The sequence below is a fragment of the Teleopsis dalmanni genome, chromosome X (genome assembly GCF_002237135.1).
Source record: "Teleopsis dalmanni isolate 2A chromosome X, ASM223713v2, whole genome shotgun sequence".
Classification (NCBI taxonomy): domain Eukaryota; kingdom Metazoa; phylum Arthropoda; class Insecta; order Diptera; family Diopsidae; genus Teleopsis; species Teleopsis dalmanni.
The window spans coordinates 27,466,325-27,485,284 of NC_051848.1; the positions used below are offsets into that span (position 1 = coordinate 27,466,325).

The 18,960-nt window shown below is 27.9% G+C and overlaps 1 protein-coding gene across 1 annotated transcript; it reads right to left on the reverse strand.

Annotated features, from left to right (window-relative positions):
• Positions 1-1,545: 1,545 nt before the first annotated feature.
• Positions 1,546-15,288, reverse strand: LOC119689616 (aspartate aminotransferase, mitochondrial). Its single transcript, XM_038104484.1, has 5 exons — positions 15,026-15,288; positions 4,027-4,183; positions 2,883-3,026; positions 2,505-2,711; positions 1,546-2,427 (listed from the first exon to the last, which is right to left on the reverse strand). The coding sequence occupies exons 1-5, from the start codon at positions 15,100-15,102 to the stop codon at positions 1,732-1,734; spliced, it is 1,281 nt and encodes a 426-aa protein (XP_037960412.1). The 5' UTR covers positions 15,103-15,288; the 3' UTR covers positions 1,546-1,731.
• Positions 15,289-18,960: the final 3,672 nt, after the last annotated feature.

The following is an 18,960-nucleotide window of genomic DNA, read 5'->3' on the forward strand; positions in this document are numbered from 1 at the left end:
ACCGGCTCGATACATATTGTAAGTTAAATAAAATTAATAAAATATTTTTATATATGTAATTATAGAACTGCCATATGCTGGATATTTTTTATATTAAGCAGTATTGTTTCTTTATGGCTTTTTAGAGTTTTTATTATTTTGCATAAATAGAGAACTGTCGAATTATACATAGGTTAGGAGATAAATGGGTAATGGTTGGGAGGAGTTTAGGCGGTGGAAGGAAAGGATTTATTAAGCATTTGTGATGGATTGGAGATGTGTGGGGTAAAGTCACAGTCGATTGGTTCTTTTAAAATTAAAATCCCAAGTGAGCAAATCATAGCCCTGCTATTACTTACTTTTATCAGATACCTTACAGATCTTCCTAGCATAGAATACGTTAAAAAAATACGTAGCATAAATTTCCAATACAAGTTCGTAGAGATTCTATTCGTTTCAAAATTAATTATATAGAAACAGGTAATTTGGAACATTATAGAATATAAGCTTACCATGTATATAAAAGTATATTAAATATAAGTATATTAATTAATATTATTACTAAGCTCATAATGTATTATTTAAAAACCATGCTGCCTTCGAAAATTATTTTTAAGACATTAAATCAAATATTTTAAACCAACATTTACAATAACATTAAAGAAAATCAAGAATTTTTTAATTATAATATATAATAATAGTATAATATATATTAATCAACATAATGATATGTGCACAATAGATCAAACTGGTCGCAGTGTAGAAAGGCCTTTGCCTAATCCATAAACCATCACATTACATCACAACATAATGATAATACATTATAAATAATATAATATATTATAATACACAGTAATAAATCTAATTATAATATAAATTAATTAACATAATGATAATACATTATAAATAATATAATTATAATATGTTATAGTTCATATAATAATAAAACACAATAATAAATATAACTGTAACATATATTAATTGACATTATTATAATAAATTATAAATAATATAATTAAAATACGTTATAGTTAATATAATTATAATACAAAATGATTGAACTCAAAACAATTAATTTATATAGATATATACTGTAAAATATATAGACTTTTCTATCAAAAGCCATATCTACTATTTGAGTTTAGGTTACTTACTAATTAAATTTATAATGTTAACTGTTAGAGTAACTAGCAATTATACTTATTAAATAAGTGCATATATGTGCCAATACTTCATTTTGTAAATAAATTATAGAGATTGTTTTTATATAGTAACAGATTTTATTATTCATTTTTGTAAAACAAATTCAATGCAATTTTTAAATGCTATTTTTTACAAGTTTTCTAACATTTTATAAAGACTTTATTTCAATTAACTTAGACTTTAATACTAAAATTACGTTTTTTGTTGTTTTTAATACACATACTTGTAAGGAAAGTAAAGAAAAATTATGTGTAAACTATTATAAAAGACAGAAATCTTTTTAATTAAAAAGGTATATATATTCAAGTATATTAAATATACAATAAATATAATATGTATATCTTTTTTAATATTTAGTTTACAACAACAAAAAAAACAAAGAAAAAATTTTAAAATCGGACAGTATGTTTGATTGTTTCTAATTTACAAGTCATACAACAAGTACAATGTGCGCTACATATTTTCGCATAAAATTTAATATATTGCTATGCAGTGATAATTAAATTTTATTTAAAATGGGTGTAATTTTTCAATCCCAGAGGATTGTGTTTACTTGGTAACTTCATGCATTGCCTGTGCTAAATACCCAACATTTTTGCTGGTAACGCCAGCCATTGAAATGCGTCCATCCTTCGTCAAGTAAATACTAAACTCTTTCGATAGGCGTGCAACATGATCGGCAGTCATGCCAGTGTAACAGAACATACCAATTTGGTTGGTGATATGATCCCATGAGCGTGAAGAGCCCAAATCAATTAAATTCTGTTTAAGTTGTGCACGTACGTTAATAATACGCTCAGCCATACATTTGACATCCTTCAACCAAATGCTATGCAAGTCTTTATCATTCAAAATTTCTGCTACGATACGTGCTCCATGTACTGGTGGATTGGAATACAATGCACGAATCAAAATTTTTATTTGAGAAATAACACGATCTGCTTCCTCTTTACTAGCGCAAATGACTGAATAGACTCCAGCACGTTCACCGTAGAGACCCATATTCTTGGCAAAGCTTTGAGATAAGCAATATTGATGGCCATCAGCTTCAAAAATGCGTATTGCCTGTGCGTCATGATCAACATCACCGGAAGCGAAACCTTGATAAGCCATATCGAAGTAAGGATAAAGATTTTTCTTCTTTATCACTTGTGATAATTCGCGCCATTGCTCTTTGGTTGGATCAACACCAGTGGGATTATGTGCGCAGGCATGCAAAAGTACTATTGAATTTTCAGGTATTTTCTGTAAAAATTTTATTTATTAATACAATGGAATTATTTATTAATATAAAATTTCAGGAATATAAAAAATATATTTACAGAGATATCTTCCAAACAGCCTTTGAAGTCCAAACCACAAGTTTTGGAATCGTAGTAACGATATTTTTTGACAGTTAGGCCGGAATGTTCAAAAATGGGTGTATGATTACCCCATGTTGGTGTAGGTACATAGACTTCACGATTGCCTTCCCAGAATTTGCTAAGAAAAGCAGCGCCAACACGTAGAGCTCCTGTACCACTAATAGCCTGCTTATTGAAAAAAATTGTATTAATATTCAATGCATATTATGTATTTTTCTGTAGTAACATATATAACATAAGTAGATATGTATAGTATATAACATAAGTAGATATGTATAGTATATAAAATAAATAGATACTACGACAAATGTAGATGCCAAATTAAACTAAACCTACTTGTGTCGTTGCATTGTGTTTCTCCTTTAAGCGTTGTGAGTCTTTTCCCAAAGCCAGTTCGATGGCTTTATTATAAAAATCGGGGATGCCAATGATGGTTGCGTATTCTTTATCCAACTTCTTGTTTAAAATGCGTTCTTCAGCCTGAATTTTATAATAAAGAAAAATTAATAAATTGAAGAAAATTTAAAAGTTACGGAAAGTCACTTTTCTAAGGTAAAACTTTTTAAGTGCTTTATTCTATAATATTTTTTCATTGCATTAATATAGTATATATTGTAGATAGCAGTGTAAGCACGTCACGCAAAGGACAAGCGAACTATAAGATCTATTAACTTGATTGTTAATATGGATATATCAGAATATAGTACGTAGCCTGGTTCCAGGCTGATTAAAAGAATCTGACCACCTCAGTTAGGTCATAAATCAAAAGGGCTTAAAGTATTGTGTACGTTTGGACATGACAACATACAGGTGACGTCATGAGAAGTTGATCTACATTTGAGGCACACATAACATTGTCTAATAAATAATTAAGTACATGGGTATATCCAGACTTCAGTCAGGCTGGGATAGTTCTTGCTGTACGTAAAATGCTGCCTTCATCTCGAGAGATTATAAACAGATGCGAATTAAAAACTTCATTATGGTACAATAGTGGGTTAAGTTAGGTTATATCGGCGATTTTAAAGATTCATCTAGGCCTATTCACCTATTACTACTGTATAAGAACTCGGAAGTTTAAAAACCGCCTTGAAAAGGTTTGATAAAGACTAAAATGCTGTTTAAAGAAGGGTCCTCAAGCTGGTTGAGGTCGGTGAAAAAGTAAGCCCTCAGCATAGTCAATCCAAGTTGCGTATCCGATGGGCAGTAATAAAACAGAAGATTTAATTTTCAGGTATGGTTCCCTAAACTATAATTTTAGTTTCGAAGTATATATTGGCTCGGTAATTTTTTTTCAATAAAATTTTTTTAAATTTTATATTAGTTATTAAAAATAGACGATGGAAAAATAGTTCTTCATCATGTATATTACATATATTTATATATAGGAGACTATTGAAGAAAGTTCTTTCTTTTAGCTTTTATAAAATAAAGTCAATTTGAGTTTCATTTAAAAAAAGTGTAAATATAATTTACTTACTTTGCGTACACTGGGTAGTACCCATGGTTTACCATCATCATCACGATAGGCTCCAACACCTAAGTTGATTTTTTTTGGATTAGTGTCACGTTTAAAAGCTTCTGTTACACCTAAAATAGCATCAGGTGGTCCCATCTGTACACCAGCGAACCATGATCTAGAATATCAAAATAATAATTATTCATGAAAATAAGAATAACATATATAAACAAATATATAATTTTATTTAAATTCTAACGTTCTTTAATACATCTATCTACAGTGTTCATGTTCGGTGATTGAGCATAGTATAAATTATATGACATCCTCTGATAGACATCGAACTAAAACCTCTTGGGGAAAGTTAAACGTAAGTACTTAAGGTTCACTTATATCGAAAATATTTATTCAAGCTTAATTTGGTGTTATATTCTAAAATTAGATTAACAGATTATAGGTATAGGACTTGACTTTGATTTTGTGAATATCGTTTCAGGTGGAATGATTAGCTGAATAAACTGGCTACGGTAAGTAGGATATGTTATAAGTATGCAAATAATTCTATTAGCAAAAATAGTATAAGAGTAAATCCATTTTTGCATGGAACGAACAAGTACTGGGTAACTTGTCGCAGCTTGATGTTTCTAATTAGCGTCAGCTTTCAAAAGAATAAGCGATGATGGAGAATATATACTTTCGTTATTTCAGCTTTTTAATTATTTAGTTTATTTAATATTAAAGAAAATAACTTGAAGACTGAGAGTAGTATTAGGCTTTTAAATGATCTATTTGACGTACAAAGTCATTGTTTTTATGTTGGGTTTTTTATGAGTCTTCTTTAGACTCATCTTAAGAATGTCGTTTGTGTTCGAAAGAATATAATACTGCTAGTTAGACTTTTTAACTTTGCAAGAATTTTCTAAAGTAATGATGATATAATTGATTTGAAAGAATTTATAATTTTCTTAAAACTGCAAATAAGTATTATATATAGAGATCAAGATTTTTGACTCAAAATACTTCTTCTTAAACAAATAAGACTGCGATTATAACAAACGGAACCAAGTTCGGCTTAAACTTGTAACTGTGAAGTTCGATATTGGACAACAGTAGCTGACCATTGAATTAATACGTTAATGGACGTTTTAAATGTTAAACGTATATTATATTTAGAAGATATATTTTACTGATAATATAACAATTGAGAAAATGTGAAGGACAGCTGCTATTAATTCCAGAGAGAGAGCAAAAGCCCTAATGATATGACAGGACCCCAATGACAGGATGGCAGGATTTTAATGAAAGAAACTAATCGAGATAACTTCAGTCTTCATAAGAAGACTTTAATGAACAAAAACACTGGAAATAAAAAAAATTGGAGACTGAAGGAGATATTTTGAAGTTCTTGATAAAAAATTTTGAGCTAGTTTCCTTGTTGTGCTGAAAATTCAGGTTAAAGAGCAGCCGAGTTTTCGTCCTGGAGTTCCTAATCGTTCAGGCGGGTAAATTTTCTTCATCCCTCCCAAATTTAGATTGAAAAAGGAGAGTGTTTATGTAGGTATCCTAGTAACTTTTTTGCTATGAACCAGATTAGCTATTTTGTATTAATAATTTTATTAATAAATTTTCAATTTAATTTAGTAGACGTTATATACCATAAGAATAGTTAATAATTTCACCTATTATTTTATAACCTTTATACTACCCCTGAAAAACTTCATATCATCATTACGAGCAAGAATCATAAAAAAGTGCAATAATTTTATCTGTGGATTGATGAATGAACTTAGAACTTTATTCATAACTGAAGTAAGAGAGAATCGCTCACGTTTCTATAACGTGAATACCGTGAACAGATAAGGTTTATTTAATAATTTTTTCACGAAGTGTGAATAAATACTTCCTAATTTATTACTTTTTTTTTTTTGCTTTCGATAAGATTCAAATTGAAAAAAAAAAAGATAAATCAAACAATTTTGGAAAAAGCATAGCAGGGCACTAATGTCGATAATTATAAGTTAATAAACAAAATCTATTGACCAATAGACTTTATTATAATTATAATTATCAGTTAATAAATTTACATTCTCAATCACTGAAATTAGATTGCAATTCCTTTTATGATTTATATAGAGTTTTGGGTAATTTGTCTAATCAAAGTGTACTTAAGTTATTTCATATTTCTCAGTACAAACCTAATTTCATCTCTAATCGAACTTTGGATTCGGTAGTCACTATAATTTTTTTCTATTATTATCTTAATAATAAGTGATTAAAATATTGGTGATTAAGTTATCAAAAAATAGTAAATTAATGATGAATAATAATATTAATTAATATTTTTGGGAAATGTGGAATTAATAGAATGATGAAATTTTCAATTTAAGTATAGAGGACATATTCAATATATTAGAACTATATTAGTCATACTTTGTGGCAGCATATAAGTTAGCATAGAATATAATATTGAAGAATGTTTATTTTATTTATGTGTCCCAGAATTATATTGATTTAAATAATAAACAATGAGTTTTATTTGGACAATATATGATGTTACTTCAGATACTTAATATAAAAAGTTTTAAGAACTTAACAAAGAAGACAAACTTGCGAGAAGACGCGCCACATCAAGAATGATAGCCCCAGAACCATTCTGTGGTCTAGGCAAAGGAGCTCTATCCATTATTATGAATGACGCAGAGAAAAAAGAGAGAGAACTCTATTGGGTAATGCTACCAAGACTCTCACAATCTAAAATGCTTTTAGGGACTTACAACCTAAAACGCTTTAAAGATTGTATAGTACAATTAAAAACTAACAAGAATTATTACGAGATTACTGACCGGTCACTGCAGATTGAATAATCACCTATCGAAGTCAGGAATTCAATCCAACTCAGACTGCAGATACTGTAGGGAAGAGAGAGAAACGGCATACCATGTGCTTAAGCCCGGCACTGATGCATAAGCGAAAAAAAACACCTAGGAGGGTATTTCATGGATCATAAGGATTCAAGACTGGGGAAGATAGGATCCATACTGTCTTTCATTAAAGAAATCGGACTTGGAAAATACTCTAACCCGACAAAGGGGCACAATAGATCTTTTAGGTCGCAGTGCACGATCCCTTACTCAATAATAATAATAACAAAGAAGAACTCAAGAATTATAACAGTTATCCTATCCGGACAATGTAGGATGAATCATCACTTAAGAATTAAAGCAGACTTGAATTTCATTTAAAAGATATAGTATCAGAAATAACTTATATTGAGTTATTAATGGACCTAATGGAAATTGTCTCTAATGGAATCTATAGGTTGTGCAAACCACGAAAGGTACCTTCTAGAATGAGAAGGTAAGCTCATTCTACGTAGGAACTCCACATATATTTATAAAAGAAAGAAACAACTTCAGTTATATATAACATCTAATGATAAACTTAGACTAATTTACAAGACAATACTAATACGAAAATTTGGAAAGTTGAATTTTTGCAATATTCTAATTTAATACATTACATCTATGAATATTTATATATTGTTTTTATATTATAACTATTCATTCAAATTTGTATTACTTTTATATAAATTTATTAAATGATATATATTCGGAATTAGTTAGGATGTAATAATGATTAACAATTGTTTATATTTAAAAATTGTGATATATTTTTATGTTGCAGACATTGAATATATAATAGGTTTTTGGTGTCTTAAGTAATCGATTATAGGTGTCAAAACCATTAGTCATAGATGAGTGAGTATCATTTTTCATTTTTGTTAGAATTTAATAGATTATTCGGAAAGAGAACTAAAGTGGCTTTAACAACCATAATAGGATTATCTGGGCTACAACAACATTAAAGTTTTATCTAAAATCTATATATCTGGGATTTTATATCATTCTAGTTGTATAATATGATATACATTGTGACCGAAAAGTTTCCGGAAATAAATAAATAAAACGCAAAATTCTTAATCTTCATAAATTTTATCACCTCTTCAAAATGCTCCATGAGAAGCGATACACAATGCCAACGTTTCTCCCATATCAAAACATTTTTTATAGGCGCTTTCCGGTATGGCTTTGAGTTCCCTCTGCGAATTCTGTTTTACGTCTTCTATGGATTCAAAACGCGTTCCTCTGAGTGGTAATTTGAGGTTGGGAAACAGGAAAAAGTCACACGGTGCAAGATCAGGTGAATACGGTGGCTGTTCGATGGTATTTATTGAATGTTTGGCCTTAAAATCGTTGATAATGTTGAACAAATTGAGGTGAATCGGAACAAGCCGGGCGTTGACACGTCGCATACACAAATTGTCCACCAAAATCAAACGAGCCATCTCACGACCGATGCCTAGCTCTCGTGCTATCTCTCTAACACTCACATGAGGATTTTGGAACACGATTTCCTTTGCCTTTTCAATGTTTTCGTCGGTGGTAGAGGTCGAAGGTCGTCCAGAACGCGGCATGTCTTCGACGGTCGTACGACCGTCCTGAAAGGCTTTGTACCACTCATAAACTTGAGTTTTCGATAAAACTGATTCCCCATAAGCCTTTTGTAGCATTCGCAACGATTCTGCACACGAAATTTCGTTCGAAAAACAAAATTTGATGCAAACTCTTTGTTCAATATTTTTTTCCATTGTTTTTTTCGCAACGCACTACTGAGGTGAACTGGTTTCAACAGCTGCCGTAAACGAACTGTCTGACAGATCGCGCTCATTTTTGGCATAGTAATTAAGGAACAGTGCTGCCAAACTACATAAACTTAAAATATCGAAAAATATACAGCGCGCGAATTTTAAATGAGAATTTCCGAAAGCTTTTCGGTCACAATGTATAGTGTATAGTCTTTTTTAAGTTATAGTCGTAATAGCCCAATTATAGTATTTAGGATGAAGATGACAAGGGAACCTAAAAAATAGATTGCTCTATTAAGTGATTAAGTGTCCATTTAACAAATAATACATTATAAGATCACTTGATATTGTTTTTAATTTTTTAATTTATATTATTATAATATAAGTACATGGTATTCAATGTTTAAAAAATGGTTTAATTTCGGGTACCGAACTAAGAGGTGACCTTGATCTAAGAAACCATACAGATCGCATTTAGAAGGTGAGGTGTATTTTTCGTTGTTTTTCGAAAATACAGTATCAAAGAAAGGTTTACCCGTTAAAGATCAAAATATCACTTAATATCCATATAAACAATTGCTGTGTACCATATATCTATTTTTAGTCCATTAAACATCCATTAAACATAATTTGATGTCTATGTAGCTATATTTTTTATTAAACAATATGATATTAATGTTAATGTATTAGATTAATTTTAAATATAGAATTTTTAGTCGAAGCAAGAAAAGGTAAAAATTATTTTAGATTCCACAATAAATGTCATTGACTTGATGTAACTTATTTGGTATATAACTTAAGAGTTGACGTAGAATGGGTGACAATTTTTAATGCAGTTGAAAAAAATACGATTAAAAGATTTTATTTTAAAGACAAAATGCAATAATTAATCGTTTTAACGAAAAAAAAATTCAATTTAAAAATAAATTCTAGCGATAATAAATTATATAAAAATATTTATAATAATTGAATATAAGTGCAATAAGAAAATGCTGACGTTTGTCAACAAAAATATTTACAACATATTCAATAATCAATACGAGATGGAAAATTCTACATCTTTATATATAAATAAATGCATATAAATAAATATATATAAATGTATAGATACAATATATGTAATTATATATAGAAATTTTTACAAGAAACAACAAATACAAGTGACGTCAATTTATTAGCGTTGGCATCAATTTTTACGTATATAAATATTTTGATCGCAAATATATTTTTAAACACTTTTAATAAAAATGCATTTAATCTTGTTTTATTTGTATTAAAATAATTTATTTTCAAACATATACAGGAAATTTTTAAATATAAAACTTGACAGTCCAAAGATTCTATGTTAAAAAAAATCGATAGGTCTTTAATCAAACTAGCCTATATAAAATATATTTTAATGCTGAGGTTTACACTTTTCAAATTATTTTTGCAAATATTTAACCAGTTTTTTTATATACATATTTTTTTAAGAGCTGGAAATTGAACCCTAATTACTGATTATATAAATAGGTTCCCAACCGATGGTTCGCGGACCACCTGAAGATAGTTAAAAATGGTTTGTGAATGAAATTTAACAGGTATAGATACATAGCTTATAGTTTGTCTACTGAGATCTCACTTATTAGAAAATAAGCACAAACAATTTTCAAGTAACAATATATATAGGCCTATTTATAGCTTATATGTATAATGTACCCTTGCTTTTATATAAATCATTATACCAGAGATGCATAAAGTATATTAATATAATCATACAGTTTATTAATCTTAAATTTTGTGGTCCTTGGTCAAAAAAAAGTGGGGAACCACTGATATAAAGCATTAACTAACATACATTACACAAAGAAGCGAATTGCAAGAAATAAGGACTGCAGCACGCTACAATTATATAGTGCATTTATGCGTCTGTTGTTGGGACATCTATTTTTTTTTTTTGTTTACATATCAAAACTTTTTCTTAAACTTTTTCTGCTTTCAAACTGTTATCATGTTTGCTGTCAGACGTAACAGTCCAGCAATAGTTGTTGACAGACCAACAAGTCTAATAGTCCAATATAATGGACTTCTGCATGTAAGTCCATTAAGTAATATAATGGACTAATATTATAGTTATATATATAAAACTAATATATATAAAATATATATAAGTAATGCATACAAAACATTGAGTAATATATACAAAAATAGAATATCTACTAGGTATTATTGGAACTTTGTGCTGTTAAATAACGATGGACTTCTGCATGTAAGTCCATTAAGTAATATAATGTACTAATATTATAGTTATATATATAAAACTAATATATATAAAATATATATAAGTAATGCATACAAAACATTGAGTACTATATACAAAAATAGAATATCTACTAGGTATTATTGGAACTTTATGCTGTTAAATAACGATAAGTCGTTTAATATTTACAAAATAGCACAAAATTACGATCAAAATGATGGGTCGGTACATTTCAAGACACATTTAATAATTTAAATAGCACTAGTTTACTAAACTATTGTAGTTTTATATAAGATTAAGTTGAGATTATACATGAAGCAACTAAAATAGTAAGGTGTAATACCAGATTATTTGATGATACCTGTGCTTTTATGGACACCCAACACTCATACGTGTAAAGACAGCGTATAGTTAGAGTATATCGTTATACAATTCGCCCTCAATAAAACAAGTGAAAGTTTATTTCGCTTATAAAGTTAATGAATTGACCAGACTCAGCAAAATTGGTCAATAATAAAGAAATATGAATCTCCATATATTCCTTAAAATGCTTATTAAACATAAAAACACTAGAAAAGAGGAACCTGGCAGTTGGCATAAATCTAACATATACTAAGGTAAACTAGGGTCTAGATATGGTACACAAAATCAGAACTCTCCTAGTTCAGAGAAAATGAGCAAGGATAAGTGTCAATCTCCATATGACTGTTATTAGAGCTCCTACAGAAGTTAACTTGATGGAGGACAGAAAAAATAATTATTGTGTTACTTTTTGTATATCATTAGATAAAAATTTAACTCCTTGGACAACTTTTACTTTGAGAATTGGCAGAGCTGGAAACAGTGAACTTAATAAACAAGAGTAGACTTGTTAAACCCCACACATCTTCATTATATGGTATATACTTTAGTTATAGTCTGTGTTTTTTTAAATTGATTTTAAAACATTAAGTATAAAATATTTTACAGCAGTTAATAATAAAAGAAATTAATTTATTAAAATTATAATTAATTATAATAATTTATTGTATTTTATAATTTTGCATTTCCATTTAAATTTTGCATTTTCAAAGTTAAATTAGCAAATAATTTAGAGAGCAAATAGTTTCTTTTTTAAAATTAAAACATTTCTAAAAGATAAAAGAAAAGTCGAAATCTTATCTATTTTATATTGTACAATATAGCATACATGGCTATAAACTTCCAGCTATCACTTGTGTGTATAAAAAATTAACAATCTTTAAAGTGCTACATAAACAAAGTGTACATATTATATATTAAAAGATATAGAAGCACATTTATAAACTAAAAATAAAGAAAAAAGAGTGACACTTTATTTAAGACAAGTGTTCTAACACATAATACAAACTGAAACACGAGCGGATTTATTAAGTAAACGCCATATTCAAATATATTGTATTGATTATACAAAATAAACTAACTAATACCAATACTAAAATATAATTTTCAGTTGTATATTCCAAAACCCAACGTATCCGGCAACCGATACTAGCTTTGGGAAGTACATCTGAACGCTTCTGGTGTACATCTCAAAGTCGCATTCATGACCTATAGCAGAAAAAATAATTGCATAACATAAGAATCAGACCCACGTTAACTTCAATTAAAATCCCACATTGAATTGAAATCGTTAGGTTTTTTGCTTTACCCATGCCAGTTTCAATCAAAACCAACTAAACCTTAATCCACTCTTGTTCTTAAAAGATTCCCTCACCTTTCGGTCTTTGATAGAAGTCGGTCCGCCTGATAGAATTGGCTAGCTTTTTGCGTTTTGATTCTGTTGGAAAATTGTACTTTAATTCAGGTACTTCCGATCTACCAATTCATGTTTACTCTTAAATCATCTGCTCCCTTCTCACGCCACCAAAATTTATCCATATCATAACCCACGTATTTGTCTTTTAATTCTTTTTATGTTATCAATTTTCTAGATTCTTGCGAGCTACGACAACAGATGGCGCCTCTCGTTGGTGTTTGTAAAAAGTTGCAACTTTAAATTCGGATATTCCGATTACGAGGCTATATGGACATATGCCATAGCAGGAGAAGTTTTAAATAATGATAAAATTAAAAAAAAATTGTGTAATAGGAAAAATATATAGCAAAATTATTTGCGTGAAGGGCATAGAAACCTCGACAAAGTCAAAGTTTACTTATTTATTTTTTTAAAAGAAGGATGATTTAATCCATTTTATTATTTTTTTAAAAGAAATACAGGGGAGATAATTTAATCCATTTCATTCGTTTTTTAAAAGAATTATATATATACGCAGGATGATTTAATTCATTTTATTATTTAATTAAAAGAAATATAGGGGAGGAGGATATAGAAATCTCGACAGAGTCAAAGTTAATCTTTCATTATTTTTTTTTTTAAATAAATATACGCAGGTTGATTTAATCCATTTCATAATTTTTTTAAAAGAAATATACGCAAGATGATTTAATCCATTTTATTATTTTTTTATAGAAATATACGGAAGAATGATATAGAAGGACATAGAAATCTCGACAAAGTCAAAGTTAACTTTTCAATATTTTTTTAAAAGAAATGTACACAAGATTATTTAATCCATTTCATTCGTTTTTTAAAAGAATTATACGCAGGATGATTCAATCCATTTTATTATTTAATTAAAAGAAATATAGAGGAAGAAGGATATAGAAATCTCGTCAAAGTCAAAATCAACTTATCATTATTTTTTTTTTAAAGAAATATACGCGAAATGATTTAATCCATTTCATTATTTTTTTAAAAGAAATACAGGGGAGATGAAATAATCCATTTCATTATTTTAATTTTTTTTTTGAAGAAATTTATGCGAAATCATTTAATCTAATATTGTGTAATATTACATAATATTAAGATAAATTTTTTATTATATATTATTTTGCATATTATAAGAAATATTTCCATAGCTTCCAAAATAAACCTAGCAATTTTCTCACAGCGATGATGTGGGTAATTTAAATAAAATTTAGATAAAAGCTGTATTATTATTGCTCAATAATCATTATTATATATTATATTGTCGTCTAGTAGAATGTGAAGTAAAAATAAACAATAAATATATTATTAAGAAAACAAATATCTCAATAAGACTGCAACATTTTGTTTGTGTTTTCTAGTATAAACAACTAGACCAAGCAGATTTATTTTAAAATAATAGGGCATATATCTGAAAAATTTAAACATTTAAATTTAGAATCAGACTCATTCAGAATTTAAATTATTTATGTTTTTATTTTAATTTTTTTGTTTTTTGTACTCACAAACAAAAATCTTATTTACTGTCGTTCCAAAAATCAGCTGCGAATATTAATAAAAAATTAAAAATTAATTAGAAATATTTCAAGGCTAAAATTAAATTGCACTTGCAATTGATTTATGGAAGAACTGTAAACCGATTTCGTTCAATAATTAACACATCTGTTTTTTCTAATCATTATCAAGTATTTGCAAAAAAAAAATAAACAAAAAAAAAAATTAATTAAAAAAATATAAAGAAACGCAAAACAGCTTTAAATGTAATATGAGAAGTAAAGATTGCAGCTTACTGCACTTGGAATGACACAACTCAAGATTGATAATATCCGGTGTGGGGATATAAAAGCAACAATAACAATAACAACAACCAGAACTATTACTTGACTGTGCATCACGTTGCCATTTAACGGTTGGTCTTCCTAATTTCACTTGCATGCGTTGGGCAAACGGTAGTAAAACTAAAAAGGGTAAAATTCATTGAAAGCATAGTATGGAATGATTGCCTACTACATGACCTTGTAATGACATCGTCAGCATAGAAAAAATAACTAAACAACAACAAAATGTTAAAACAATGTACTAACGTCAACCTCAACGTCAACGTCAACGTGGAACTTTTTTTGGATTTTATAAATATGCATGTGTGTATTTATTTTTGCAAGTACACAACAAGATGTTGTACTGCTTGTGTTAGGCACCAAACTATAGACATTATTATGTATATATAACATTTTATTTTAAATATAAGCAAATAAATAAATTATTAATATAATTGTATTGAATTTGTCAAGACTGCTGTTTTATTCATGTATTTTGTTTTAATTTTATTTATTATTTTAAAACTTACTTGGCACGTCTTGTGCTCAAGCTCACTGCTGATCCGAGCATTCCCTTATTGGCTGGTAGTAAAGTTTTCACAGACATATTAATCCTTTTTTATTATTTAATATATTACTAAGAATTTCGTTATGATATATTTAAAAAATTGTGCAAAAATGCAATATTAACAAAAACAAAAAAAATGCTTTTTTAAACTTAACAACAACCCACGGATAAAGCGTAACAACCCAATGCCGCCGAAAAACTCACCAAAACTGCAAACACACTCATTTATTAAGCTTGCCGCTAGCACGGCATTATAAAGCAGCACCTGCTGCCCCTCACCACACCAGTCCAGTCATAATCCAACATTTATCAGCTGTGGGGGTATTAAGAACAAAAAACGTGAACTTGATGAGAAAAAATGTTGCCATTCTAGCTGAAAAGTATGAAAAGTAGCATATATATATAAAGTACTCAATGAAGTAGATGTGACGGTAAATGCGGACAAGAATTTTGTTATTAAAGCAATAAGGATATTTAGACTGAACTCTGTATTTAAATACTAAATAGGGTAGATGTGATGGTAAATGCGTGGAAGAGTTCTGTTATTAATCCATTAAGTAACAGCCAAGTTCGAACTTGGAATTTTATGGTGAAATTTCTATAGCAAATAGTAAAATAACACAAGTTCAAGTAAATGAGAAAAGTTTGATATTTATTTGAAAGATTACTTTCACTTTATCTTTACCTAACGACTAAAATTTATATTGCATTATTTTATGAATATAGTACTATAGACCCCAATGTGTGTTTAACCACACGGCTTTTTTCGCCGGCGTCTGGGGACAAGTAAAATCAGTTTTTATTTCTAATTATTTTAATTTTTATTTGATTGAAAATGGTTTTTTTTTTGAACACTTTCTGTGTCTGACAAGGTAAACTCTTGGACAGACGAAAACTGGTAGAAATATGTATTTTTATATTATTAAGGTATCAAACTTAATAGTAAATATAAAAAACATTCAAATAATTACTTTTATAAACTTTTAAAAAATATTCAAAGCTAGTCGTTTAGTGCATCACACGGTGGTCCGAAATTGGTTAAACCAAAAAGGATATTTAAACTAAAATCTGTATCGCGATTGGTTTATTCTTGATATGTTCAAGTTCGTAAGGTATAATTTTCTTGTGAGTACTTATAATTATTAAAGTGATCAAAAAAAAAAAAAATACATATATAAAAAAAATATTAATAGTATTCATACATGCTCGGTAACTTGGTAAAGTGATAAAATTTTATGTTTATTTATTTTTGTATATTTACAAGATTGTTAAGTAACGAATTATCCAGGCATAAAGTCTAATAATTTTCTGGAAATATGTTAGAATATCACCTAATAGTTATTATTGTGTAGTGCTATTATTGATACAGGCATTGAGACGTGCTCGGTAACGTAATAAAGTGATAAAATTTTATGTTTAATTATTTTTGTAAGATTACAAGATTGTCTAGTTAATGAATTATCAAGACATAAAGCCTTATAATTTTTTGAAAATATGTTAAATAATCACCTGATACTTATTATTGTGAAGCGCTATTATTATAAAGGGTATTCAGAGCGCCCGATAACTAGGTAAAGTGATTAGAACAGTTTCAAAAGTCTAAATTATAATTTAAGTATTTAGTTATCATTCTGTGAACTTGATAAATTTATCATGTATTGATAATTAATCAAGATTTTTAGCAAGCAAAAAACTTTTTGCTGATCTATGCCAATATTAAAAAATTTCATAACTTTTAACCATATTGTACTGTACAATATAATGTATACAAAAACCAAAAGTAATAAATAAAAATGTCATCACGCACTCTTAATTAAGTGATTCAATAAATCCTAAATTCCAAGAATTTCAAAATATTTTTGAAGGTCATGAAAGAATTGGATCGTTTTTTATAAAATGTTATAAAACTTATGACAACAAATTGTTATGGACTTTTTTCATATAATTTAAATTTCACGGGACAATTAAACCTAACAATCGGGAAGGTTTTGTACTCAGAAACAGGTAGCAAAGATATACGTATCTAATATACATATATCAATATACGATTAGCTATGCCAAGTTAGCTCATAAGTACAGATATATGAAAAGCAAAACGTAAAGCGGCACAAAGAATAAATTATTTCCATGCAAACTGAACTGCTTAAAAGGTTTAAGGAAACATTTTGGGTTGTAACAATTCTAAAAAAATACCTTTATTACAAAATACCGTTCAAGGTATATAGTGAGATATGTTATTATATTTATTTATTATATATATATTATTATAAATACCAGCTTAAGCAACCACAACATAATATAATCTGTCTATATATATATACATATATTTACAAAATATTATTGAAATCGCCAATGAAAGCTTTTAAATAAGTTTTCTCACCTGTAAGAATCTATGAAAAAGATTTTTTTTAAACTGTACGCCATAAATATTAACGTAAACTCTTTAGTAGCATCCAAAACGTAGAGTTAAGGAATTATATTATATATTAAAACAATTAATGTATGAAAATTAATTTAAACAAAACAAACCGTGTAGTTTTTTGCTAAAATATTTGCTTGAAAATTTGCGCGGCTATGTTTTTAAGAGTAGTAGTCATTGTGACATTCTTCACTTATTCTTCTCTTTTCTGCTGACATTTGCAAATGGGCTTCAATACTGCAAAGTTGCATTTGAACTAATAAATTCGAGGTTATCATTCGATTTATTAATTTTAGAGAAAACTTAAATTTCATTTATATTTGTTTGGGCTTTATTTTAGGTCTGTTCCACGAGCTGCTCATAGTAACTTTGAGTAAACACTGTGTATACACAAGCGCGTTTCACCAGCAAATTTTCAAGTATTTTTGTGTAAATTTTACTTCTGTTTTACTCATGTTTTACTATGAGTAGCTCGTGGAACAGACTTTTTATGTAAGTTATTTAAGTTTAGTATAAACTGGTTAATCCAACTTCATTAGAGAATATATAGAAAATAGTTGGAAAATAATCTTAACTAAAAATCATATTATTAAAAAGAGAGCAAAAGATGAATAGAGCAACGCAAAGAACTAACGTACTTTGTTCCCTCATTTATATGGTGATTATGAATCATTATGATGATTATAATGTAGTTGCAACAATAGCTGTATTGTGTTTACTACAGTCCAAATCATAATGAATGTGATTTATTTTACTATTACAAATCAATTCTGTATATTTTTAAAGTGTTATAAATTCTATTTTATATATATTATATATTAGCGTTGATTGGATTCAATCTTTAAGTTTTGTAAAAAATACTATTAGAGATCATGAACTTTAATATAATTTCCTGTCTGTCCACTTAAATGGCTGGCCTTGATTATCATACTTACCTTATCGCTTAAACGTTTTTTACACAGTAAATATATATCATTGGTTAATTCATATAGGTTTATTTTAATATGTGCTATACATTCTATCATATAACATTTAAGACTAATTGTACTTATTTGCCAACTTTAATTAAATATTTCTTTTAATAACAATATTATAATAAAATTGTGTTTAATAATGATACATTTTTTGCAGGCGAACGCAAAACAAAGTATAAATAGGTGATAATTAGTTTCAATAAAACTGTTTTTAATTAAAACTAATGCATTAATGACACTGATATGTTCCTTTATAAAACTGAAGTATACAAATCACTTTGAAATAATTAAATGATGATATGAAGTATAATATATTTCTTTAATTAAATTATTTAATTTCACACTTCTAAAATTACATCGATGAATAAATAAATGAATATAGCAAAACAGCTGATTGTAACTTAAGTATGTCAGTATAATTGTCTTCATTGATTTTAATGTGAAATTTTAGTATAATAATATTCAAGTTTAATTGAATTTTAGTTTAAATTTAATTTTTTATAT